General features: G+C 40.6%; 1 protein-coding gene across 2 annotated transcripts in view; it reads right to left on the bottom strand.

Annotated features, from left to right (window-relative positions):
* Positions 1–26,815, bottom strand: part of TSPAN4 (tetraspanin 4) — a 753,539-nt gene that overhangs the window by 598,175 nt on the left and 128,549 nt on the right. Inside the window, exon 2 of one of the 2 annotated variants that reach the window (XM_060769140.2) lies at positions 20,584–20,707. The exons of the other annotated variant lie outside the window; for it this stretch is intronic. Coding sequence (XP_060625123.2) covers positions 20,584–20,661 — 78 coding nt within the window. The 5' untranslated portion in view covers positions 20,662–20,707. The remainder of the gene's footprint in view (positions 1–20,583; positions 20,708–26,815) is intronic. 2 annotated transcript variants of the gene reach the window in all.

The following is a 26,815-nucleotide window of genomic DNA, read 5'->3' as shown; positions in this document are numbered from 1 at the left end:
AAGGCAAGGGTGTAGCGAACCCGCAGAGGCTTGTAGAGCCCCTAAGAATCCTCTTCCCTCAAGGAGGGGGGTCGAAGGGGTTCCGAGCCGACGGGAAGCAAGCGCCCCGCTGGGATCGGGCGAAAGCCCGTTTCAACCGCAGCCAGCCCGCACAAAACTATAAGAAGAAGGAAAGAAGAAATCTCGAAAGAGAACTACAAGAAAATCTCATCACCAGGTAATTAGAAACAAAGAATTAAGCGAAAAGAGCTGAGAATTGAATCAATAGTGAAGTAAAGAAAATAAGGAAGAGATAAGAGAACTGGAAGAGTGATAGCGAATAAACTGAACTCTGATTTTAATTTGGAAAGAAAAGGCTTAAAAGACTATAAGGATTAATGAGACGATTGGAAACACTAAATGAAGATTATTAAAAAGAGCTATTCAAACGAACTGCCGTTACTGAAGAGAGATTGTGAGGGTGAGAATTCATAATATAATTGATAAAAGCTCAGAACTTTATTAAGAGTAATCTCCTCCTCCCTAACCCTCCCTTCGGTCGAGAAAAGAGAAAAGGGAAAAAAAGACAATACGACCTTGGCGCCATATTGTTATGGCTAGAGATCCGTCTTCTTCATAAACAAATTGAAAAGACAACGTGGGAAGCGGTGAAGACGGAAAAAGGAAGTGACGAGAAGGAAGAGGAGGAGCTAAGAAGAGGAAGGGCGGAAGAGGAGACGGCAGGAAGGGCGGAAGTTAGTAAAACCATAGAGAAAATCATAGAGAAAAACCATAGAGAAAAAAGCCATAGAGAAACATCGCTACGGAGCGGCAGGAGTGATATACTTCTCTTACGGAAAAGAAAGACGTAAACAAGACAAGAGGATAGCGGAGGAGAAAGCAAGGACGAGAAGAAGACGACTGAGATCAAGCGAGGAAGAGAAGCAGACGAGGGACCAGATCCAGGAAGAGAAGTAGACGATAAGCCAGGAAGAGAAGCAGACGAAGGACCAGACCAGGACGAGAAGTAGATGACAACCTAGGAAGAGAAGTAGACGACTACAGTGAGAGAAGAAGGGGAAAAGTGTGACAGCCAAATCAGAGAAATTTAAAGAAGATTGAAAGGTTGGGGATTAAAGAGGGGAAAATAAGTGATTGACTTAAATAAGGGAAAGCCATTGGATAATCAAATAAGGGTAGTAAACAAGAATTCATATTATATTGAATGAATGAATGCTGAAGGCTAAAACGCATAAATTGATTTAATTAGATAGAATTATTATTAAACTGAAGCAATAATTATTATCATTATCAATATTGGATTAATTTGATTATAAATTAGACTGATTAAGTAGTGAATAAATTAAAGAATATAGATTAAATAAATATATATATATATAAATATATGAAATCAAGATAAAACAGATTTATAAAGTTTATAAATTAAAGCGAATATTTTGAATTAATTAAAGAAATTTTAATAAAGTATCAGGAAGGGGCTCTGTGAGTAATAAAAAGTAGATGTCATCAAAAAGTAAACAAGAGAAGGAGAAGATTCAATTAAGAAGAGGATCACTTGATACCAGCCTCAACATGGAAAATATCCTGAAAGAAATTAAAAAACTATCTGAAAAACAAGATTCATTAAAAAAAGAGATGGCGGATAAACAAGAGGAGTTCTTTAATAAGCAAGAAAAGAATTATAAAAATATGACGGAAGAGTTTCAAGGTATGAAAAAGAAAATGGAAGAGGAATTTGGGCAAATAAAAAAAGATATAACTCAATTGCATGGAGAAGTAAAGGAACTGAAAGATAGTAAGGAAAAGATGGAAACAACACAATCCCACATTTTAAAGAGAATTAAAGGCATAGATAGACAAAAGGAAAAAATAGAATTAGAGCAAGAAAAATTACTTCAGAAACAAATGGACTACTATTTAAGATTTAGAAATATCCAAGAAGAGAAACAGGAAGATATTGAGCAATTGATGACCAATTTGATTGCAAAATGCCTAGAATGTGAAGAAGATGAACTGGAGATGGAGCTAGACCAAGTGTATCGAGTATCTTCATTTTACTCAAGGAAAAATAAGACACCACGGGATGTGATAGTCCTATTTACACGCAAAAAAACTAGAGATGATGTGTTATACAAAAGTAATAGAAATTCAATTTTCTATAAAGAAACCAAGATTGCTGTTCTGAAAGAATACCCGCAAGCGACACTGAGTAGAAGAAGAAAATACTACTTCCTTACAGACGAATTGAAGAAAAGATCTATTAGATTCCGATGGGAAAGAATTGAAGGCATTATGGTTACATATAAAGAAGAAAGATATTGGCTGACAACGGAGCAGAAGGCCAAGGCCTTCTATGAGAGCTTAATAAAAGAATCAGGAGAGGAAAAACCTGGAGAAAGAAAGGGAGACAAAAAAGCATTGACACCGGGAAATGGAAATGGAAATGGCAAAGAGAAGAAAAAACCAAGAATTGAGACCCCAGAAGAATACAGACGATTTAGTAAAAGTCAAGGGAGTGGTGTACCAATGTCAGAAGACTTAGGCGAGGGAGCCTACGGACCGGATGTGACTGCGCAAGGAATTTCGGAATTGAATCTTGGGGACATAGGATCAGACACAGATTTACTCGGATAAATGGCGGAAAGACAAATTAAATGCTTTTCGAATAATATTAATGGTCTGAACTCGCCCCAGAAATGCAAAAAAATATTTGGGAAATTACAAAAGGCAAATTTTGACATAATACTATTGCAAGAAACTCATATCTGCCACAAGCATGTGGCACATTTGGAAAATAAAAGATTAGGGAAGACATTTTATTCATCATATGAGAAGAAGAAAAGAGGGGTAGTCACATATATAAAGGACAACTTGACACCGGAATTGGCATTTAAGGACGTAGAGGGAAGATGTGTTGCTGTCAGAATTCTGATGGGCACCTGGAAAATTCTTATATGCAATATATACGCACCAAATGGCCCAAAGACAAAATTTATTCAATTCCTGTCTACAAAATTGAGAGAAACAGAATTTGACGAGCTTATATTGATAGGAGATTTTAATGGAGTGATGGATAAGAAAAAAGATAAGAATAAGGCAAAAGGGAATGGAGATGGTGGAGGACTGTTACCGCAAAAATTCTTCGACCTTCAAAGAGAATTCGATTTGGAAGATACTTGGAGAGTCAGAAATGAAAAAAAGATGGACTACACTTTCTATTCTCACCGACACAAATCCTGGTCACGGATAGACCTTGCTTGGATAACAAAAAACTTATCAACTAAAGTTGAGGAAATGGAAATACTCCCTAGGGATATTTCAGATCATTGCCCATTGGAAATAAAAATAAATCAAAAAAACTATCAAAGGAAATGGAGACTAAATGAAAATCTGATTAAGACAGAGGAAGATAAGACACAATACAACAAGATTATCAAAGACTACTTAGAAATTAATGATACCGATGAGACAAAAGTACAAGTGACATGGGATGCGTTGAAAGCTGTGTTAAGAGGATACCTTATACAACACGGAGCTAGGAAAAATAAAGAAAGAAATAGACAAATGAAGGAAGTGATGGACAAAATTGAATGTAAGGAGACTGAATTAAAAAAGAAACCGGATAGCAAAAAGTTGAATAAAGAATTAGTAAGACTTAAACAGGAGAAATCCCGTTTGGAAACGGAAAAACATGCAAGGGAACTGAAATTTTTGAAACAACAAAGATTTGAGAATGCGAATAGATCTGGGAAATGGCTAGCAAGACAAGTTCGTAAGAAGAAACAAGCCACACAGATAACGAAAATAATTGATGGGGACAGAACAGTTACGACAGACAAGGAAATTATGGATGAATTTAAAAAATATTATAGTAAATTATATACTAGTGATGGAATAAAGAAAGAGGAGATCACTGAGTATATAAGTGAATTGAAACTACAGAAAATTTCAGAAGAAATACGGGAAAAGTTGAATAAAGAAATTACGGAAGAGGAGATAGACAAAGCAGTGAGTAAAATGGATCCAGATAAAGCTCCAGGCCCAGATGGATTTACAGCTGGTTTTTACAAATCAATGAAGAGAACGGTTTTACCAATATTGAAAAAGGTCTTAAATGAGGCACTGCTACATCAAAAAATCCCAGACTCTTGGAACCAAGCTGAAATAGTAATGATTCATAAGGAAGGTTCAGTACCAGAAGATATAAAAAACTATAGACCTATCTCCTTACTGAATGTAGACTATAAAATATTTACGAATATCTTGGCGACAAGATTAAAAGAATTCTTGACAGATTGGATAGGGGAGGACCAAACAGGGTTCCTCCCAGGGAGATATATGAAGGATAACATACGGACAGTCTTAGACCTGATTGAATATTTTGAAGCAAACCACCAGAAGGAAGTGGCGATATTATCGATAGATGCAGAAAAAGCATTTGATAACTTAAACTGGGACTTCTTCAAGATCTTAATTCAAGAAATGGATATGGGAGTGAGATTTACAAATGCAATTAATGCCATTTATGAAGAACAAAGGGCGAAAATACGGATAAACGGCCAACAATCTGAGGAATTTGCAATTACGAAAGGAACCAGACAAGGATGTCCGTTATCACCTTTGATTTTTATAATGGCTTTAGAACCACTAATGAGGAAAATAAGAGAAGATACGAACATTAAAGGAGTAAAAGTAGGAAAATATGAATATAAGATTAAAGCTTTTGCGGATGATTTATTAGGAATTGTAGAAGACCCAACAAAAAACCTGGAGAATTGGATAAAGAAGTTACATGAATTTGGAAGAGTGGCAGGCTTCAAAATTAACAAAGGGAAAACTAAAATTTTAACAAAAAATGTCAAGATGGAACATCAGGAGGAAATAACAAAAGCAACAGGAATGGAGATAGTTAAAAAACTAAGGTACTTAGGAATCTGGATAACTGCAAAGAATTGCCAATTGTTGAAAAACAATTATGAATTTACCTGGAGCAAGATACAGAAAGACCTTAAGAATTGGAAATCACTGAAACTATCTATGTTAGGAAGAATAGCATTAATTAAAATGAACGTACTACCAAAATTATTGTTTTTATTTCAAAATATACCGGTAATCAGGAATCAAGTAATTTTCAAGAATTGGAATAAAGAATTATTGAAATTTGTGTGGAACGGAAAAAGACCTAGAATTAAATACCTAAACTTGATTGACAAAAAAACAAGAGGCGGTCTAGGATTCCCAGACCTAAAAGCATATCATGATGCATGTGCCCTTTTATGGATAAGGGATTGGATGTTGCTAGAAAATGAAAAAGGTTTGAATTTAGAAGGTCATGATCTACGAGTAGGATGGCATGCCTACTCGTGGTATGATAGAGAGAAAAAAGAAAAAAAATTTGGAAATTATTTTATAAGGGCATCCTTGATAAGAGTATGGATGAAATATAAGAACTACTTCTATAATAAAACGCCTTTATGGGTGTCTCCAATGGAGGCACATCAAAGAAGATTACTGGGATGGAGAGTGTGGCTAACATACAAAGACATCTTGATAGAGAAGACAGCGGAGATTAAACCATATCAACATCTGAAAGAAAAAAATATTAATCTGACATGGCTGCATTATTTACAGATGAAAGAATATATTAAGCAAGATAATAAGATAGGTTTTACTTGGGAGGAAACAATTTGGGATAAAATCCTAAATTTAAAGAAAAAAGTAATTACAGTTATCTATAATACACTCTTAAACTGGCTAACGGAAAGTGAACAAGTTAAATCATGTATGATAAAATGGGCAGAAAATATAAGAAGGCCGATACAATTTAAAGAGTGGGAACAGATGTGGAACAAAAAGTTGAAATATGTGTATGCAACTGATTTGAGAGAAAATTGGATAAAAATGTTCCACAGATGGTATACCACTCCAAAAAAACTATCTTTAATGAATAAAAGCTCCTCTGATAAATGTTGGAAAGGTTGCCAACAAACTGGTACTTTTTATCATATGTGGTGGACATGTAAAGAAATAGGGAAGTATTGGTCTATGGTACATGAAGAATTACAAAAAATTTTGAAAAGAGTTTTTAAGAAGAAACCAGAATACTATCTGTTGGGCTTCACTGATATGGATCTACAATTACAGGAAAATGAGGACAGACTTTTTACTTACATGACGACGGCAGCTAGAATTACCATAGCAAAAATTTGGAAACAGAATAATATTCCTACTAAGGAAGATTGGCTTGATAAAATCAGAGAAATAAAAGAGATGGACGAATTAACTTTTTTGTTGAAAAAAAATACTGGAAATCCGATAAAGAGAACAGAATGGACACTTTACGATAAATATGAGAAAGAAGGAAATAATTAAGAGTCTGGTTTTAAAACTTTTGGGAACAATTTTATTTCAGAGACACAGCACCTGATGATGAGATGGAAGTCAACCCTTTTTTATATCTTTTTAATTAGTATATAATTTTTTCTATTTTTTTTCTTTTTTTTCTTTTTTGTATATATCCACTGTCTTTATAATATGTCTTTTTTTTTTCCTACACTGTTCTATCTTCTTTTGAGTGTTCTCCCTCTTTCGTTGTATTTACTAGATAATTCAATAAAAATTTATACAAAAAAAAAAAAGAAAGGTTTGAAAATGAACTGCACATTTCTCTCACCCACCAACCACTGCATGCTGCCTCTGTCTCATGTGCACAGAAATACACAGAATTAGTATTCAGCGTTTTCATTTCTTTGGAACCATTCTGGGGTTTGTTCCACAAAACAGAGAGCACACCCCCTTTCTCAGATTAATCTCTTTCTTCTGTTAACACCTCCTGTGTGAGATCAATACATGAGGTCCCAGTCGAGTCAAAATTGCCTTTTTTCCTCTGGAGACCAAAATGGCCTTTCAAGAGGCATAATAGATTTTATCTTTAGAGCCATTTAAGCAGAACAGGTGTTTTCGGATTTCTACTGTATTACAATATAAATCTGTTGGCCATCAGCAGGGAAATGTGTAGGAAGCCAGCAGCTTCTATTTTCCAAGAAGACGTTCAAATGGGATATAGAGAAAAGATATGTCTTCTGTGGGTTTTGGAAAATTTGTACCCTGTGGGCTAAATATTTAGGACATCTGCATGGCATTATGTATTATTAAGTACTTTATATGATGCATTTACATATTATCACTTTTACACAATCAAGATTTTGGAATACTTTCCCAAGCTTTGGAAAACTCCTGAGAAACATTTAACAGGTTTGTTTTCATAATACTTCATTCCACTGACCTGTTAAAAGGAGTGAAACTGTGGAGTCCCATTGGCACATACCATCATCATTGTCAATAACAATCGTGTTAAGTGATAACATTTAATATGACACAAACTCAGTGCCCTTAGTTTCTCAGAGCCAGCTATCTGCTGAGTGTAGGAGCAAATAAAAAAAATTGCAGATGTTCTGGCCACATCAAATCCTAGGGGAAAGTGACATTTCTATTTGACAGAATGGATATATCCAATATTCTGTTTTAAATGCCTCCCAAATGATTTGCACAATTTGTGTGTTTAATTTCAGGAATTACACAAGTACATTATGCTTTGGAGCAGCTTTCCATCGTATTCATTTTAATAACGTGATTGCATACACTAGAACACTACCTATTTTTTTTACATATGTACAAAATTATATCTGGTTTCTTCTATGAAACACATGGAAATACAGATTTGAATGTGAATGGACACCGTCTAGGCATAATACCAGCAAATTGGATCTGTATTCTCATCCATAGTTTGAAATCCTTTAACCATTGTGGATTCAACTGAACATTTTGGGAGCACACTAGTGGCAAGTAACCTAATCTTGAAGGAGGAGGAGGAGGAGGAGAAGAAGAAGAAGAAGAAGAAGAAGAAGAAGAAGAAGAAGAAGAAGAAGAAGAAGAACAACAACAACAACAACAACAACAACAACAACAACTTTTTTCTACCCCGCCTCCATGTCCCTGAAGGGACTCGGGGCGGCTTACATGGGGCCAAGCCCAAAGCAAAATACAATTAAAAGCAAGCAATAACAAATTAAAACAGAATAAAAAGCATAAAACAGCATAACAATAATAACAAGCATCAAAAGCAACAGCAGACTAGGTTTTTTTTGGGGGGGGGGGACCACTAAGCAAGCTGGATGAAGGATAAGGTGGTTCGATAAGGTGAATAGCAATGTATAATAACATAGGAAATAACTGGAAACAGAGCAATTTAACAGGATCAATTCAGCTTAAACTTAAGGATATCTATATATAGTAATGTAATATAGGAATTCAAAATCAGGCCATAATTCAGGTCCTAATATAAGTCATTTGTCATAGGAGTCGTCAATCGAAGGCACAATGAAAAATCCATGTCTTTAATTCTTTGTGGAATGTGGCTAGGGAGGGTGCCAGCCTAATCTCCTTGGGGAGGGAGTTCCAGAGATAAGGGGCCACCACCGAGAATACCCTTTCCCTCGTTTCCACCGACCACACCTGACACGGGGGTGGGAGCGAGAGAAGAGTCATCAGGGCACCCATCCTGCGTGGTGGGTTTTAAAAGGCCTCTGACAACTCGGAACAGTTCAGCCGGACGGTTCTTTGCAGACGCAATAGTGGCCGTAAAGAAAGTCTTCTTTGCGGCTTTTATTGCCGTGGCACATGCCCTTAGAAAGGACACAAACCGTGTTCGATTTGGCTCGCTCGGATCCGAACGCCACACGCTCTCTAGTTCCCTCTTCCTTCGCTTCAACGCTGCCAGCTCCTCAGTGAACCAAGGGGCTGGTTTAGCTCGGCTACTTGAGAGGGGATGTTCTGGAGCGATCGTGTCTATTGCCCTAGCCATCTCCCCATTCCAGAGAGCGACCAGGGCATCAACAGGATCACCAATCGAGGTGGTGGGAAATTCCCCAAGAGCCATCAGGAATCCATCCAGATCCATAAGCCTCCTGGGGCGGACCAGCTTAATGGGTCCTCCACCTCTGCAAAGGTTGGGGGGTGCAGTGAGTCTAAAACTGACCAGGTGGTGGTCGGTCCATGGCAATGGAGAGATGGACAACTCCTCAACACCGCCACCTTCCTCCCATCCCTGGCAGAAAACCAAGTCCAATGTGTGTCCTGCACTGTGGGTGGGGCCAGATACCTGTTGGGACAGCCCCATGGTTGCCATGGTAGACATGAAGTCCTGAGCTGCTCCCGATAGAGCGGCCTCGGCATGGACATTGAAGTCCCCCAGCACAAGCAGCCATTGGGACTCCAATGCCAGGTCCGAGACCAACCCCGCTAGCTCAGGCAGGGAGACTGTAGTGCAGCGCGGTGGACGGTACACTAACAGAATCCCTATTCTGTCCCGGTCACCCACCCTCAGGTGGACACATTCCAAATTTGTTGACTGCGGGATGGGGCCCCTGGTCAGAGGGATGGAATCTCTATAGACCACTGCAACCCCGCCTCCCTGCCCTCCGGATCTCGGTTGGTGCTGCACAGAGAAACCTGGCGGGCAAAGCTGGGTTAAATTCACACTTCCAGCTTCATCCAGCCAGGCCTCTGTGATGCACGCCAGATCTGCCCGTTCATCCAGGATTAAATCCTGGATGAAAGCTGTTTTGCCATTGACAGATCTGGCGTTCAACAGCACTACCTTCAATTCGGAGGGACCGCCATCAGGAGACGGATTTGGGATTACTAATGTTGATCCACGAACCCTAGGCCGAATTAAAGGTCTCCCTTTCCCGTATCTCCCCCTCCCCACCATGACTTCAATGGGGGCTCCTCGGCTGACGGAACACCCTCCCTCCTCCATGACGCAATCAACATCCATAACTTCAACCCATGCTTCACTGCTGATTATTTGATTTGTTGCAGGTTCAATTCGCCATGGTTTTTCCTTCCATTCGTTTCTTACCCCGACTATGCTATTTCCGGAACTCTCTAGTCCGTTCCACTCCTTATCAATACCACAGTCAGTTAGCAGAAGGGTTAACAAGTACCAGTACCAGGGAATGGGTAACAGCATGGGTGATAGATGTTGAAAAACTGTCAATAAAACACTGTCAATAAACTTTACCCAAAGATCTTAAAGTGCAAGCATGTAATTATATCAACCTTACAGATGGTAAAAATGTTATTAAAGTGCAGTAGACTTATCACATTGACTCTAAAGTGCTAGAATAAAGTGCGTCATGGAGGAACTACTACTTCAAATGCTAGAGGACCAATCCCTAATTTAAAGTGCTGAAGCTGGGCAAGTTGGCGGACCAATTCAGTGCAAAGGTAATAAGTTAAAGTGCTGGTAAATTAAAGTGCTGGAGTTATGGAAATTAGCAGCACCATTCAGAATGTTGGTAAAGATTATTATTGCATACAATTACAGGACAATGGACGACAAAAAGAATCAATGGATGGTTGTTCTTGGTCTTAGACCTTCCGGGGATGAGATTAATGTCTGCGGTGATGGTCTTCGGCATAGCCGGACAGCACGATGGTAAGGACGGACAACACAGATGGTCAACACAGCAATTTGGTCATCACAAACGGGAGATGGTAGAGACAATGAATAGTGTCCCAGGGATGGCAGGTGGTCAGATGTTGATTGTGAGGATGATAGTACACAACCTGGGGAGTAGACTCTGTCTCAGGCAGCCACCAGTAATTAGATGGAAACAGCAAGGTGGCCCTTATTCCCCAACCGACCCCCTCAGCTGCAGGAAAATTGGCAAGGGTCTGGCGCCCAGATGGAGAAGGCTACAGCCACCGATGGTAGGGACCGCTGCCGCGGTGTGCAGCCGAGCTATGACGGGGTGTGGTGCCTGACTGGAAGGAACTGGAGCCACCGCTGGGAGAGGGCGCTGACCAGCCGGCAAAGGCCGCAGCCACCAATGGAGGACCCCGCCAACGCGGAGGAGTGCTGGAAACCGCCAAGCCCAGACGGAAAAACGCTGACGCCAAGAATCGAAACCGAAACCGGGCAAGCCTCGGTCGGGAGACAGGGAGCCAGCCGAGAAATAAAACCGAAACCAAGCCAGCCCCGGCCGGGAGACAAGGAGCAGCAGCAGCACAGGAGCCAGCCAAGTCAGGAAGGACAAACCCCGGGTCTGGGGCAGGCTAGGACAGCAGCAGCAAAACCGGCTGAGCCTAGCACAGCAGCAGCAGCAGCACAGGAGAGCGCGAGGCCAAAGCTACGTGGAGCCGAAGTGGACGCAGGCGAAGCAGCGACCGGCAGTCTCCAAACCACCACGCGGCCAGAATGGCAGCGAAGGGCCGGTAAATACTCAGTTACAGTTGTTATTGTAGTTGTTGGGGTTGTTGAAGTCGTTGTTGTTGTTGTTGGAGTTGTTGAAGTTGTTGCAAGTTGCAAGTTGTTGTAGTTGTTGCAATAGAACCAGTAATGGCAGCCACCCAGTCGCTCTACCTCCTTTCTTCTCCAAACCTCCTTCAGCTCTTCCTTCGCCAACGCTCCTCCAGTTTGACTCCCCAAGGCCACCTCTGTGACCCTAGTTTGTCAATGGTAAAGGAGCAGGTTTCAAGGGCTCCGGGTGGCAAGGTTTGGCTTGATTAAGTCGGATTTTAAGTTCTTTCCCTACCGGAGCAGAGGAGTAAAGCAATAGAGTAACACGTCACTGTTTTGCTCACCGCATGCTGTCTCAGCTCGCTGTGAAGCCTTTGCTCAGTTCTTCGCAGACAAAGTCGCCTTGATCCGCTCTGGTCTGGATAGCATATTAACGGCAGTCTCTGAGGATGTAACACGAGCATCTGCTTGTCCAGTTTTGATGGATTCATTTCAATTGGTGAAACCCGAGGGTGTGGACAAGGTGCTTGGAGAAATGAGGGCTACCACATGCATCCTAGACCCCTGCCCATCCTGGCTTCTGAAGTAGGCCAGAGGAGGATTGGCCTAGTGGGTGAAGGTGGTGGTTAATGCCTCCCTTTGGGAAGGCAAAATTCCAGCCAGCTTAAAACAAGCTGTAATAAAACCGCTGTTGAAAAAACCATCACTGGACCCCACTCAATTCGTCAACTATCGGCCTGTTTCCAATCTCCCCTTCTTGGGCAAAGTCCTGGAACATGTGGTGGCCTCACAACTCCAGGCATTCTTGGTAGACACTGATTATCTGGATCCGGCACAGTCTGGCTTTAGGCCGGGACATGGTACCGAGACAGCCTTGGTCGCCTTAGTGGATGATCTGCGCCGGGAGCTCGACAGGGGGAGTGTGTCCCTGTTGGTGCTGCTGGACCTCTCAGCGGCCTTCGATACCGTCGACCACGGTATCCTTCTGGGACGCCTCACGGGGATGGGTCTTGGAGGTACTGTTTTACAGTGGCTCCGCTCATTCCTTGAGGGTCGGTCTCAGAAGGTGTTACTGGGAGACTCCTGTTCAACCCCACAACCTTTGTCTTGTGGGGTTCCTCAGGGTTCAATACTGTCTCCCATGTTGTTTAACATATACATGAAGCTGCTGGGAGAGATCATCCGGAGTTTCGGAGTGCGATGTCATGTGTACGCGGATGATGTCCAACTCTGTCACTCCTTTCCACCTGCTACTAAGGAGGCTGTTGAGGTCCTGAACTGGTGCTTGGCCGCTGTGACGGTCTGGATGAGGGCGAACAAATTGAAATTGAATCCAGACAAGACAGAGGTACTCCTGGTTAGTCGTAAGGCCGAACGGGGTATAGGGTTACAGCCTGTGTTGGATGAGGTTGCACTCCCCCTGAAGACGCAGGTTCGCAGTTTGGGTGTGATCCTGGACTCATCGCTGAGCCTGGAACCTCAGGTTTCGGCGGTGACCAGGGGAGCATTTGCACAGTTAAAACTTGTGCGCCAACTGCGCCCGTACCTTGGGAAGTCTGACTTGGCCACGGTAGTCCACGCTCTGGTTACATCCCGTCTAGACTACTGCAATGCTCTCTACGTGGGGTTGCCTTTGAAGACGGCTCGGAAGCTCCAGCTAGTCCAACGCTCAGCAGCCATGATACTAACAGGAGCAGAGCGCAGGGAGCATACAACTCCTCTGCTGCACCAGCTCCACTGGCTGCTGATTTGCTACCGGGCTCAATTCAAAGTGCTGGTGTTGGCCTATAAAGCCCTAAACGGTTCTGGCCCAAGTTACCTATCCGAACGTTTCTCTGCCTATCAGCCCGCCAGGACCCTAAGATCTTCTGGGGAGGCCCTGCTCTCTATCCCGCCTGCTTCACAGGTGCGGCTGGCGGGGACAAGAGACAGGGCCTTTTCTGTGGTGGCCCCCCGGCTGTGGAACGCCCTTCCTATGGAGGTAAGATCAGCCCCCTCGCTAATGGTGTTCCGAAGAAGATTAAAAACTTGGATGTTTGAACGGGCATTCGGTTAAACAGTGCAATGAATGTGATGATTACAGGAATGGAAATTTGGACGACGGATTGGATCACGACTCTAGTTATGAGATGCATTGTGTTGTCTATTGTTGTGTCAATATTGTATATTATGCTTTTATGGTTTTAAATTGTATATCGTTGATTGATTCTTATCCTTGTTGTAAACCGCGTTGAGTCGCCTGTTGGGCTGAGAAACTGCGGTATACAAGTAAAGTAAATAAATAAATAAATAAATAAAAGCATCCCCGGAAGATCTTAAGGACCATGTGGGCTCGTAGGGGAGGAGGTGGTCTCGAAGGTAGGCAGGCCCTGAACTGTTTATAGGTAATAACCTACACCTTGAATTGGGACCGGAAACTTATCGGCAGCCAGTGGAGCTGTTTAAACAGGGGGATTGACCACTCCTTGTAACTTGCTCCAGTTAACAATCTGGCCACCGACTTTTGCACCAGCTGTAGTTTCCAAACCGTCTTCAGGGGCAGCCCCACATTACTGTAGTCCAATCTTGAGGTAACTAAGGCATGGACCACCATGGTCAAGTCAGACTTCTTGAGGTACGGTCGCAGCTGGCACACAAGTTTTAATTGTGCAAAGGCCCTCCCGGCCACCGCCGACACCTGAGCATCAAGCATCAGTGCTGAATCCAGGAGGACCCCCAAACTGTGGACTTGTATCTTCAAGGGGAGTGCAAACCCGTCAAACACAGGTTGCCACCCTATACTCCGTTCGGCCAAATGACTGACCTGGAGGACCTCTGACTTGTCAGGATTGCCCTCATCCAGCCCATCACAGTGGCCGGACACTGGTTCAGGACCCAAGGGATTTCCTTGGATTTTGGTGGAAAGGAGTAATAGAGTTGTGTATCATCTGCTAGAGATGACAACAAACTCCAAAACTCTGGATGACCTCACCCAGTGGTTTCATGTAGATATTAAAAAGAATGGGGGAAAGAACAGAACTTTGTGGGACCCCAAAGGTCAAATGCCAGGGTCCGAGCAGGGGTCCGAGCAGGTATCCCCCAGCTTCATTCCCCCTCCAGGAATGGAGCCACTGTCATGCAGTACCCCCAACACTCATTCTGGAGAGTCATCCCAGAAGGATACCATGATCGATGGTATCAAAAGCTACTGAGATGTCCAAGAGAACCAACAAAGTCACACTCCCCCTGTCAAGTTCTCTGTGGAGGCCATCCACCAAGGCAACCAAAGCTGTCTCGGTACCGTGATCAGGCCTGAAACCAGACTGCAATGGGTCCAGAAAATCGGACCCACTTCTTTAAAAAGTTACCAAGAAAAAGAATCATATAAGTTAATTGGGATTAGTACAACCATCTAGATAAATTTATGTTGCTTAAATAAACAAGCGAGATTCCAGCTTTTCGCCTAAATCAGCAGTCTGCTCTTTATCAGAATCAAATAATACTAATACTAATAATAAGTTGCCAGACTCTCCTCATGGCAAGAGGTGGGGTATGCAAAATATACACTATAATAAACATATTACAACACACATACACTACCATTAAATACATATATTAAAATATATAGTACCAGAATTAAAATACAATGCCTTGTTTATACTGAGTGAGAATGATTAATTCTTCAACCCCATATCATAATGGCATGAGTTGCAGTTGTCTCATGGGACATTAATATTAATGTCATCTATTAATCCTTCTACAGGGATTCCCTAAGAAACTAAGCATTAATATACAAATTAATAACTATTTAAAGGTGTGTTACAAACCTCTGGAGATAAATGTACCATAGTTATGTTGGTTAGCACCCTTCAAGGTTATAAAATGAAAGATTACACAAAAAAATGTCAATAATAGGATGTCCTCCTAACTTACCCATGTTTTAAAAGAAGATATTCCTAGGAAATGAATAAAGCATGCAAGACACGATAGGTCAGGGTCAGCTTGAAGGCACATGACATTAATGACCATAATACCTAACAATGTAAAACTCTCAATCTTCTGCTCCCATAAGAATCTGTTTTTCATGACAGAAACCAGTCCTACATGTATGCCTGCACAACTATATGCAATATCAGCTGTCCCATCTAGCTATGATCAAAGCAAAAGATACCTCAATCCTTGACTCTTCTTTTCTCTAAATATTAAGTACCAGTCTCTGACATGCTTTTCTTAGAAAACAAGCACATCACACATCCTTTATCACCTTTTGATTGGATATTTGCTCTCCCCTTGTCAATCATAGCCACTCCTGTAACACAAACAGCATTTTTATTTTCCTTTGTCTTCATTTTCCTTTGCTTGACATCTCCATTTGAGGAATCTCTGCTGTGTTCTCATCTAAAACCAGTCATGTGGCTTGGCATGATGCTGTGCTTTCTTTATTGCAAATAATTTTGCTGTCAACATGTACGAGGTTTATTCCAGAACGCCTGGATAATGCTTTGTGTATCTGAAAGAAGGGAGCTTAAAGCCCGCAAAAGAAAGATTGCGGCAGAAAGAAGTTGCAACTTTTAAGGTGTCACAAGTGTCTTGGTTGTTTTTTCTTCATGTGAAACTGAAACTAACTCAGCAACTATGGCAGCATAATAATAGCTATCTAGAAATTACTGCATTTTTGGAACTCTTTTCCTTTTTTAAAATTAAGTCATTTAATAAATATTTTTAATTTGAAGGCTGAAGTTGATTACAGCAATTTGTTCACATACAATACCTACAGACTGCCTACATTGTCTAAACCAAGAGTCCTTGAACTTTTTAAGCAGGGGCCAGTTCACGGTCCGTCAGACTGTTGGAATGGACCATAATTTGTTGTTGTCGTTGTTGTTGTGTTCCTACACGTTGTTTTAGACTCAGGGTGATCCTAAGAGAACCCTATCATAGAGGGTTTTTTTAATCAAGATTTATTTAAAGAAAACTTGCCTGAGAGGATGTGACTTGGCTAGGTCACCCAGTGGCTTCAAAGCCACAATCTGCAGTTCAATCCATTACACCACACTTAATGAATTCCTTCCCTCTCTTTTCCTTACCTATCTTTCTTTCTAGCTTTTCAGCCTTCCTCTCTATTTCTTGCATCATTTTCTTTCTTTCTTTCTTTCTTTCTTTCTTTCTTTCTCCCCTCCTCACTTTCTCCCTCCATTTTGGAGGGAGCATAATTATTCCTTCCATTTGGGATTTTGGGGAAAATAGAGAGGAAATCAAAGGAAAGTTAGGAAGTAAGAAGTGTATGGAGATGACTCCCTCCATTTTGTATGGCTACTGAAAAAGAAAGGAAACAGTTAAGGAGCAAGAGGGAGTGTGGCAGTGGTGGTAGCAGCAGGATGCAAATGGTGGGGGCAGTCAAAAGCTTAGAGCAAGGCTGGGTAAATGGCCTTAGGGGTTCAGGGCCAGCTCAGGGCTTAGTTTGGGAACCCCTGGTCTAAAAAGAAGTGGGATAATTATAGCCTGTTTCTTAATTTCATAGACACTGCAAACATGAATTTGTCAGTGTTCGGACTAAAGGTAAGTGGGCAGGGGGTATTGTGGGAATTCTCTGGGAATTTCTAAGTCCTCCAGGGTGAGCCTGTGGTATGCTAAGACCAGAGGTCAACCACACTTCATCTCAGGAAACCAAGCTCTCTAAGTGTAAAACCTTTATTTGAATTAACAGAGTTACTCATCATACAACAGACTTTGTAAGATTTGAGTAATGAATAGTATAGTATAGTATCCGCACTTTTAATTCCCTTTTTTAAAAATGAAAAATGGGGTGCAATTATTACACAGTGAAAAAAGCTCTAGCTATGGGGATTCACTTGGATGGAAGGCAAGTAAAGCCCCATAGCTAGAAAAGGGGCATGCGGATGGACAAGTGAAGCTTCATTCCCCAACATGCCTGTCCTTTGGCACTACATGGCTTCACTTGGCTACCAGCTGAATGAAGCCCCATAACACCAAGGGGGCAGGCATGCAGGGGAGTTGCACCCTACATTCACTCACCCAGGTGAGTGAATTATTATGTGAAGAATACTAAAATACCCATTTTGCCACCCCGCAAATGTTGGTATAATTATTACACAGTGGTGACTATTATGCAAGGAAATATGGTAACTGGATAATATAGTTATAGGTAAAGTAATTTAAATGTTCTATGGCTTTCATCTCATTTGTCAATATACAATGCCAGCTCCTCTTCCACAGGTTTTCCCCTAGTAGATCATAAAACCAAAACAATCCAAATATCCCCTTATCCCAGATTTCTAACAAGACGGACCTTGGAGCTGTTCACCAGTTACTACCTCCCTTTTTCATCTGCAGCCATAAATCTACCAGGTAGGCTTGCTAATGAGAGATTCCCCAGCAGTCACCCTAAATGAAAGCAAACATCAGGATGGTAAAACTTAACAACAAACAACATCTATCATCCAATACAAGCAAGTACATACAGCAAATGAAGAACAGTCATGGCAGGACTGATGTTCCTGGCAGCAGGAGTAATTTTAATGTAAATGGCACTTCGAACATTGAATCGGACCATATGATTGTTATAATGGAAATGGCTTTATGATTGGTTAATTAATGTTTGTTTTTAATCTATTGTGTTTTTATGATTTTATTTTGCTGTTATAATTTGATATTTGCAGCATCGAATTGTTGCCATTGTTAGCTGCTCTGAGTCCCCCCGCAGGGGTTAAGAAGGGCAGGGTAGAAATGTTGTGAATAATGGTTTTTGACCATATCCATATCCATGATTTCAGGTAACCACTGTTCTCCTGACTCCAGGTCTGTGGTCTCCTGCTCATCAGCTCCATTTTCAGTGCACATCTCCCCACCACTCTCCGGATTTATGGTGGGACCTCAGCAACGTATCACACCAGCAGCACAGCGACCTTCAGCTTGTCCAACTCTGACTCATCTTCAGCAAACATCTAAGATTGGGTCTATAGCAACTGCCAAAACCACATACTTCTCTAAGTACTTTTTAAAATTAAATTAAAATATTTGACTTTTCTAAACTTTCAAAATACAAACTTTAAAGCAGTGGCTCTCAACCTGTAGGTCCCCAGGTGTTTTGGCCTACAACTCCCAGAAATCCCAGCCAGTTTACCAGCTGTTAGGATTTCTGGGAGTTGAAAGCCCAAACATCTAGGGATCCACAGGCTGAGAACCACTGCTTTACAGCTTCAGAAATTAACACCATTTCCCCTCACTATACCCTTTTACCTCCAATACATAGACACTAATTTCTTTCATCTCTCCACCTAATGTGTTCAAACCAGAACTTAGCGATCTTAGCTAATCTGACTGGAATATTTTAGTTCTTCAGATCCTTAAAACACCATGAATCAGATACTTAAAACATTTTGATGCACAAGTATTACATCCCATTTGGCTATGGAAATGTAAATTCCTTTGTTCACTAAGCCACTATAAAAATCCTTTTAAAGGCACTACACTGAGTGTTCTTTCTTTTTGAAAAAGCGAGACTCAATCCAGAGGTGCCAACTCCCAGGCCACCAACTGTTCAGTCCTGGCAGTCATCTTGATCTATTCCCTATCCTTGTGAGACCCTTGTGGAGCAGACCTATTGAGAAATCTTTAATAAGCACCACATGTTTCTCAATTGTTTTGGAGATCTAAGAGCTCAGAAGAAAATATAAATGCAACTGTTCAGCAGCCCCAATAAAGCATGATTTGGCTACTATGTATTCAGCTCCGTCTTACAGTAAACAAGAACAAAACCACGCATAGAGGGAGGTACATACATACAGGAAAGTAGAATTATGTTATGCTTTTATATAGGGACTGGAGGATTAACGTAATTTTTTACAACAGTTTAAAAATATAGCTGAAACTTATTATTAAGTCTTCACATTTTTCTTCTAGTTTATAGATTAGAATACTACCCCAGGAAAAATTAGCATCTTCCACTTTCTTGAATTGTACTTACATAGATAGCTTATCACTATTTCTTATCTGTGTTGCAGCAATAACTAAGGTTTTTTCCAGACAAGAATTCTTGGAAGATTCAATTTAATTTTGCTTTTTTGCCTTGGTGACTAGGTTTTGCATATCTTCCATTCACTAGACCCTCCCTCTTTTAGTATTTGAGACTCCCTTGTCTGCCCCACAAAGGCACTAAATTAGCACCTTTCGTGTATTCAAAGAGTCAGTTATGATTTGAGCAACAACTCTGAAAACTAGGGCATGGCTCCCTGTTCAGACATGAAAACCCACTGAGTGACCATGGGCAAACTGCACACTTTTAGCATCAGAAAATCCTTTGAAAAGTTTGCTTTAGGGTCACCTTAAGTTGGAAATTACATGAAGGGATACCACAACCACAACCATGACTGCACTGAAAAAGTATAGTAGAGGGGGAAATCTGAGGTGCGACTTTGGAGTATCTACCTTGAGGAACAGAAAGTTGTGTGTAGTTACAACAAAGAAACAAATCTTAAAATCTGTTTTAGTAAACACTGACAGACATTTGTCATACTTTCTCCTTGTGGCTGTGAAAAAAAAAAGTAGTACTAAATAAGAAGTAAAACACATGCAGAAGAATTGAGACATTGCTCATTCAAACAAATCAGGTACAATGTTTCAGGGATTCCAGTTTCTAAATCCAGCAATTCAGATTTTAACAGGTATTTCTTTACAAGCAGAGATTTAAATTACGGGCTATACTTATCATAATGTGTAGCCACCAGCCTAAACAACTGCAGAGGGGTATTTCACAAGTTCATTGAGAATAACACTATCAATGGATCCTAGTAATACAGTAATATACCTCTCAGTACCAGTTTCCTGGGGAATATAAAAAGGGAAAGCATTGGGTTGTTGTAGGGTTTTTTTGGGCTATATGGCCATGTTCTAGAGGCATTCTCTCCTGACATTTCGCCTGCATCTATGGCAAGCATCCTCAGAGGTAGTGAGGTTTCATTACCTCACTACCTCTGAGGATGCTTGCCATAGATGCAGGCAAAACGTCAGGAGAGAATGCCTCTAGAACATGGCCATATAGCCCGAAAAAACCTACAACAACCCAGTGATTCCAGCCATGAAAGCCTTCAACAATACAGGGAAAGCATTATTGCTAACCTATCTGGCTTGTGAGCTCTCAAAGGCATGGAGATGGCCAATGTGGGAAGAAAATGCCAGAGAAGATAGATGCTCAATCTGATACAGCAAAGACTCTTACGTTTTATGTACAATCCCATGAAAAATGATGACTTTAAATGCAAAACCTGACAAAAACAAACCTCAAAGAGAACTTCACTTTGAAAAGAAACAGCAGTGGAATGCAGTCCCTTTGCTTGATGATCAGTAGCGGATGTCATCTGCCTGAATGAAATACATCCAAGCTTAGTCCTCCAAGGATAAATTCTGAAAAGAAGAAGAAGGCCTTTTTCCAAAGTGCAGAATGGCAAAGCATACAAAAACTCACTTTCCTTAGTCATCCTTCACAGAACAAGACTCCCCTGTCTTGGAAGTATGCAGCACCAGATGTGAAGTCTAACTGAGTCACACATAATTGACGTGAATTGGCAAAGAAAGTAGACTTGACTGCTTAAGCCTAAGTCTTCCACATGGCAGTGAATCCTGGCAACATATACATGCTCTAATGCCAATACTAGTTTTGTAGTCACCAGAGTGAGCGCAAACTTTAGCAAAGCAGTTACGCATCCTTAATGTCAGATTTAACACTTACCCAACATACACACACTACTGAATTTGGCAGCACCTAGATTTTTTTTCAAGGTTCACAGCTATTAGCAGATTCTGTAAATGATGAATATGGTTCCTAATGTTCAATACATTGTTTAAATTTACAGATTCTGTCGATAGCTCGAAACCCAGGGGAAGGGGGCCACACTACTACAGTGCTTGATTCAGTGATCATCAGGTCTTACCGTTTATAGGATAAATGCTTATGAAAAGCATTATTATTGTTATGTTTATTTTTACCCACTTTTTCTCTTCACAAGGAGACTCAAATGGTCAATCTCTGTGGCAAATTTACAGTAAATGAAGTACAGAATGCTTGAAAGTGTCAGGCTAGCATGCTCTGTAGTGTGTGCGTGTGTGTGTGTGTAATCTACCATTTGTCTTACTATGGATAGCTTCTGGTCTTTGTGCTAGAAAGCAAAGAGTAGTACAATACAGAAGAGGCCAGGGTGAAAAGTTCACTATTTGTAACAGCCAAGCATCTACCCTCTCAAATGCCTGGTCCTGTGCAGAAGCCTAACATAATTCTTCTGTGAGTGCCATTTTAGAGACCTATGTCTGCAGGTTAGCTAACTGGGCTAAAGAAGTCATTTTTACACTATAATTTACTTTTCAAATTGGGTGGAGATTGTACCTCTCCTGATAATAAAATGCAGTGTGAACACCACTCATTTGTCTGCTATAAAGGAGAGATAATCATTGGTAAGAAAAACTGTAGCCTTCAATAAATGGTTGCCACATTTTGTTCCAGGACAAAAAGAAGCATAATAACAGAACACATTGTTTACCAATCAGGAATCAAATTGTGGAATATATTCAAGGGAGGGATAACATAAGAGACCAAGAAACATCCAAGAATGCTGCCTGTTGCAAAGGTAGAGTCCCAATCTCACCCCTGCTTCAGTAGCACAGAACCAGATTTTCAGCCAAATTGAAATTTCTGCACCTTCAATTAGGGGGCATTCCTAGGGAGAGGCTGCAATAAGCAAGCAAGATGCCTATTTAGGTATAGCATCTCCCGCATCCAACACTTATTCCAACCTATCAGCCATGGAACACTCTGTTGTTGTTTACAGTCTTTATAGTGACCACGTGAGAGGAATTTCTAGACACAATTGATTCAGAGGAGGTTTCTCATTGACTTTCCATGGTTGGCATATGGAATTCTTTAGGATAGGTTTACTTGTCAAAGTTGAGAGATAGCACTAATGGAATAATATTGAGAGGCTATTGACAAATTACTAAAACCTTAAAGATTGAGAATGCCAGAAAAATTTGGGCACATAGAAGGTGGTTTCCATTACTGCCACTGATGATAATCCCTAACATACATACACACACACACACCACAGCTTTGCAGCAACAAAACCAGGGCCATTCTATTAATCATACTAAGTAGCACTGCTATCAGTGCTCAAATTCTAGCACTGCCAACTTCTTTATGCAAGCACGGTCTCTGACATATTCATTCCCAGGTCATCCTTAGATTATGGAAAAATTACTGTCTTTGACTGCAATTCCAACTAGGACATGGCCACTAGGCTAACTGTAGGATTCTAAGGGGTGTAGTCCAAGGGTGTCTTTTCCCCCTTAAAAATGAGACTTGCTCAGATCCAGCTGGTAACTTCCATGTTACCTCTTTGTATACCTCCTAAAGGTTTTGGGCTAAACCAGGCACTGTCAAACTTTGGCCCTCCAGTTGTTTTGGATTTCAATTCCCACAACTCCTAACAGCCTACCAGCTATTAGGAATTGTGGGAGTTGATGTACAAAACACCTGAAGGGTCGAAAATTGACCGTGCCTGGTTTAGCCTGAAATCTTGAGGAGCTATCCAAGGTGCTGAACTTATTTGATACTCCTTTGGATGTATTAACATGGAAGTTACCAGCTGGATCTGAAGGCTTAACTCTAAAATGTCTCACTGATATGGAAGGGTTCAATCACCACAGAGTCAGCCTACATCTCAATGGAAAGTGCTAATTAGAATTCCCTTATTTAGATGACATCTCTCTGAGGAAATTGTCCCTGCCTACAAAAAACATATCCCTTTTCCAAAGTTCCTGTTGAGCTGAACCAAACACACAAATGCTCACCAACTAACAGTTGGTGATAGCAGATGGGACAAGGAATTAGATCAAAAATTTAAACCTAGTCACTTGGTTGAGGAAATGAGACTCATGGCTTGATGCAAAGCTGGTTGGGGACTGGGCCGAACAGATCTCGATTCCCATTGTACTGTGTATTAATTTTTTAAAAGTTGTGTGAAGCACTGTATTGGGATTTTGCTTCTCCTATTTAAATAATCCCCTACAGTAGGCACTGAGCTTAAAAACTATGCCAGATCAAAAGTTAGAAGATGGCTAACTATACAAACATAACAGTTAAGCTTGAGTGAATTAGTGATATGCATACACACAAAGAATGAAAATGTCCTTATATCCATGGGACCAGTACCTGCAATTTCATTTACACATGTCTGACACATTTTCTAGATCCTCTAGGTAATTCTATGGGTTACTTCTGCTAAAAGCTGACCATGAAGTTGCACTGGAGGACTGACCCAGCAGTGCCTGAAGAGGTGCCCTGGAATGTATTCCCTACAAATATCTGGTTCATACAGTATTACTTCATTACATTTCTGTCCCACTTTCCTTTTGAGAAATTCTAAGATGCTGAAATGGAGCTGAGGCTGATTTCCGTTCATGCAACGTCTAGTCAAGCAAGTATTGATTTGGCTTTATAAGTTTAACAGTTTTCCCTATCCTCAGACAACTACCTGGGTTAAATAAGATATCTCTGGGATTGCTAGGGATGATATTCCCATCACCTGTCTTTGTTATGGCCAACAGATAGCCTCAAACCCATATAGGACTCTACTAGAAAGATATAGAAAGCTATCACTGTGTCTCCCTACTATTTGCAGAAAAATGATGTTTCCACCAGAAATGCTACTATGCCTTGCTAAAAAATGAGTAAGAAAGAAACGTGAAGAAAAAGAGAAATACTACCACCCTTACACACAGAGATTAGAACGTCACTGAATTCAGCCCACATAAAAAGTCTCATTTTGCTTTAATTATGTGATGCATACTCTGGACAAGCCAAGTATTCATTTTTAGTTGTTGGCAGAAAGATTTTAATTTCACTCTGACAAGAACGATATGATAAGAGAAAATGTCAAGAACAATATCACTAACTAATGGTACAAATTTTGACGGAAATTATTTCCTTTCAGTCATTTTATCTTTTGCAAAGTCTCAATGGACAGGTCCAATCAATGTGTTCTTTATATATGGTCATCAAACTTGTAAGTACCAAACCATTTCTAAAAACTCAAATACAGCAACTGTTGTGTTATTTTCTACATCCAATTAATTTAACTGTGGTATCTGTGGTTTCAAAAAACACTGTTTCAAAACAAACATATTCAAAGTAATGCTTTGCATTCATAATTACTCTGCATCTCTATCAGTTAATAAAGCAATTATTATTAGTAGTAGTAGTATCACCATAATCAACAACAGCAACAATAACAACAACAACAAGTACTATAATAATTCACAGTGGCTAGCAATACTGCATTCACTTAGTGAAAATTCCTCTGTGGTTACTTATATATGAAGGATTTCTCACAAATTATTAACACAATCAAGTGTGTCATATAGGTCAATCAACAAACAAGACTTCCCTCTTCACAAGTGAACATCTTATAGTACAGTGGTTCTCAACCTTCCTAATGCCACAGCCCCTTAATACAGTTCCTCATGTTGTGGTGACCACCAGCCAAAAAATTATTTTCATTGCAACTTCATAATTTTGCTACTGTTATGAATCATAATGTAAATATATGATATGCAGGATTTGGCACAAGTACCAAATTTGAATACTTTTGGGGTATTGATTTTGTCATTTGGGAGTTGTAGTTGCTGGGATTTATAGTTCACCTAAAATCAAAGAGCATTCTGAACCTCACCAAAGACAGATTTGGGCCTAACTTCTCACCCAGAACCTCCATTACCAACAGAAAACACTGGAGGGATTTGGGAGGAATTGACAGTGATTTAGGGGAGAGCACACCCGCTCTCCCCTCTCCACTTGAAGTCTCAGAAACAGCCCTCAAAGCAGGAGGAGGGCTTTTGGTGGGAAGATTTGCTGTCTGTTTCCAAAAAGGAAGCAAAAGATAGGTGGAGAGATCTATAGCCTTCTGTGCCAATGGGGTGCCTAAAACCATTAGAAATGTGTTTTCTAATAGTTTTTGGTGAGCTCTCTGAAACCTTCCTTGTGACCCCAAGGTTGAGAAACGCTGTTATAGTAGATGTATATTATATGTAACAAGTGGGAGGGGGGGACACATACTAACAGATGATTTAAAGAAGATTGTAGTATATAATTTTGATAAACCAACATCTCCTGCCATACGATGTTTAGAACAAATCAAATACTTCTCATCATTTGGTGATTATATAATGCAGGGAAGCCTTTCTTTGGCCCCATAGGACACACCTCCTCCAGAAGCTCGGAAGTCAATCAAACCACACAAAATAGATACAGTTGGCCCTTTACATTTGCGTATTTCACTTTTACAGGTCTGATTAACATTTTCTTAATAGTAATCTCTTGGTCCTCCAGGGAGACTCAATAATCAACCTATGTCACCTTGGAAGACTTAGAAATTTCTACATAACTTTCCTCAGAGGTTAAAAAAAGTGGAGTTTTCGTTCATAGCTTTGCACTTTTGATGTAGGCTCCCCTAAACCTACTTATTTTAACAATTGAAAAGAGTTATGACTCCAGAAGTCACCAGGGAAACAAGTCATGGCTAAAATGAGAAGGAAAAGGACTACATCAATCACCTGCATTTTTCACAGAGGTCTCTGTCAGTCTATACCAGGGGTCCTCAAACTAAGGCCCGAGGGCCAAATACAGCCCTTCAAGGTCATTTACCCGTCCCTCACTCAGGCTCAACCTAAGTCTGAAATGACTTGAAAGCACACAACAACAACAACCCTATTTCATCAGCCAAAAGCAGGCCCACACTTCCCATTGAAATACTAATAAGTTTATATTTCTTAAAATTGTTCTTCATTTTAACCATTGTATTGTTTTTAAGTGTTATTTGCACTAGAAATTTTATTTATTTATTGTGTCAGGAGTGAAACAAACAGTTGTATTGTATTTACAAAAAACACACAAACTTGGCATGAATTCCTATGCACACTGCACATATCTTATCTGTAGTGCAAACTTGGCACTACAAATAACATATGTGCAGTGTACATAGGAATTCATTCATGGTTTTTTTCAAATTATAATCTGGCCCTCCAACCGTTTGATGGACTTTGTTTAAAAAGCTTGTTTAAAAAGTTTGAGGACCTCTGGTCTATACAGTTAAAGCACTACAATTCTACTTCAATGACCATGGCTACTGGCATTTGTGGCTCTCTGGCGGAGAATTTTGAATATTAGGATACATCAGGATAGGTGGCACAGTCAGAAGTACAGACTGTGAAAGGATTATCACACATAATCCTATTCCACTTTGTTGTAGTGTAACTAACTTCCTAAATAACTGCCAAACAGCACAGCCAACAGTGAAGAAAGCTACTCTATGAATACTTAGTAATACAAGGAACAAGTCCTGCCTGAGCAACACAGTCATCTTTAGGTATCCTGGGCTAACCATAAGCATCGCTTTCACACAAAAAAAATAGCCATGAAGTCTTTTAAGATGCATCTGCTGCACATATATCTGACACCAACCTACA

This window comes from Anolis sagrei, chromosome 1, assembly GCF_037176765.1.
Source record: "Anolis sagrei isolate rAnoSag1 chromosome 1, rAnoSag1.mat, whole genome shotgun sequence".
Classification (NCBI taxonomy): domain Eukaryota; kingdom Metazoa; phylum Chordata; class Lepidosauria; order Squamata; family Dactyloidae; genus Anolis; species Anolis sagrei.
Note: the sequence above shows the minus strand (reverse complement) of the source record. Positions and strands in the feature narration are given on the sequence as shown.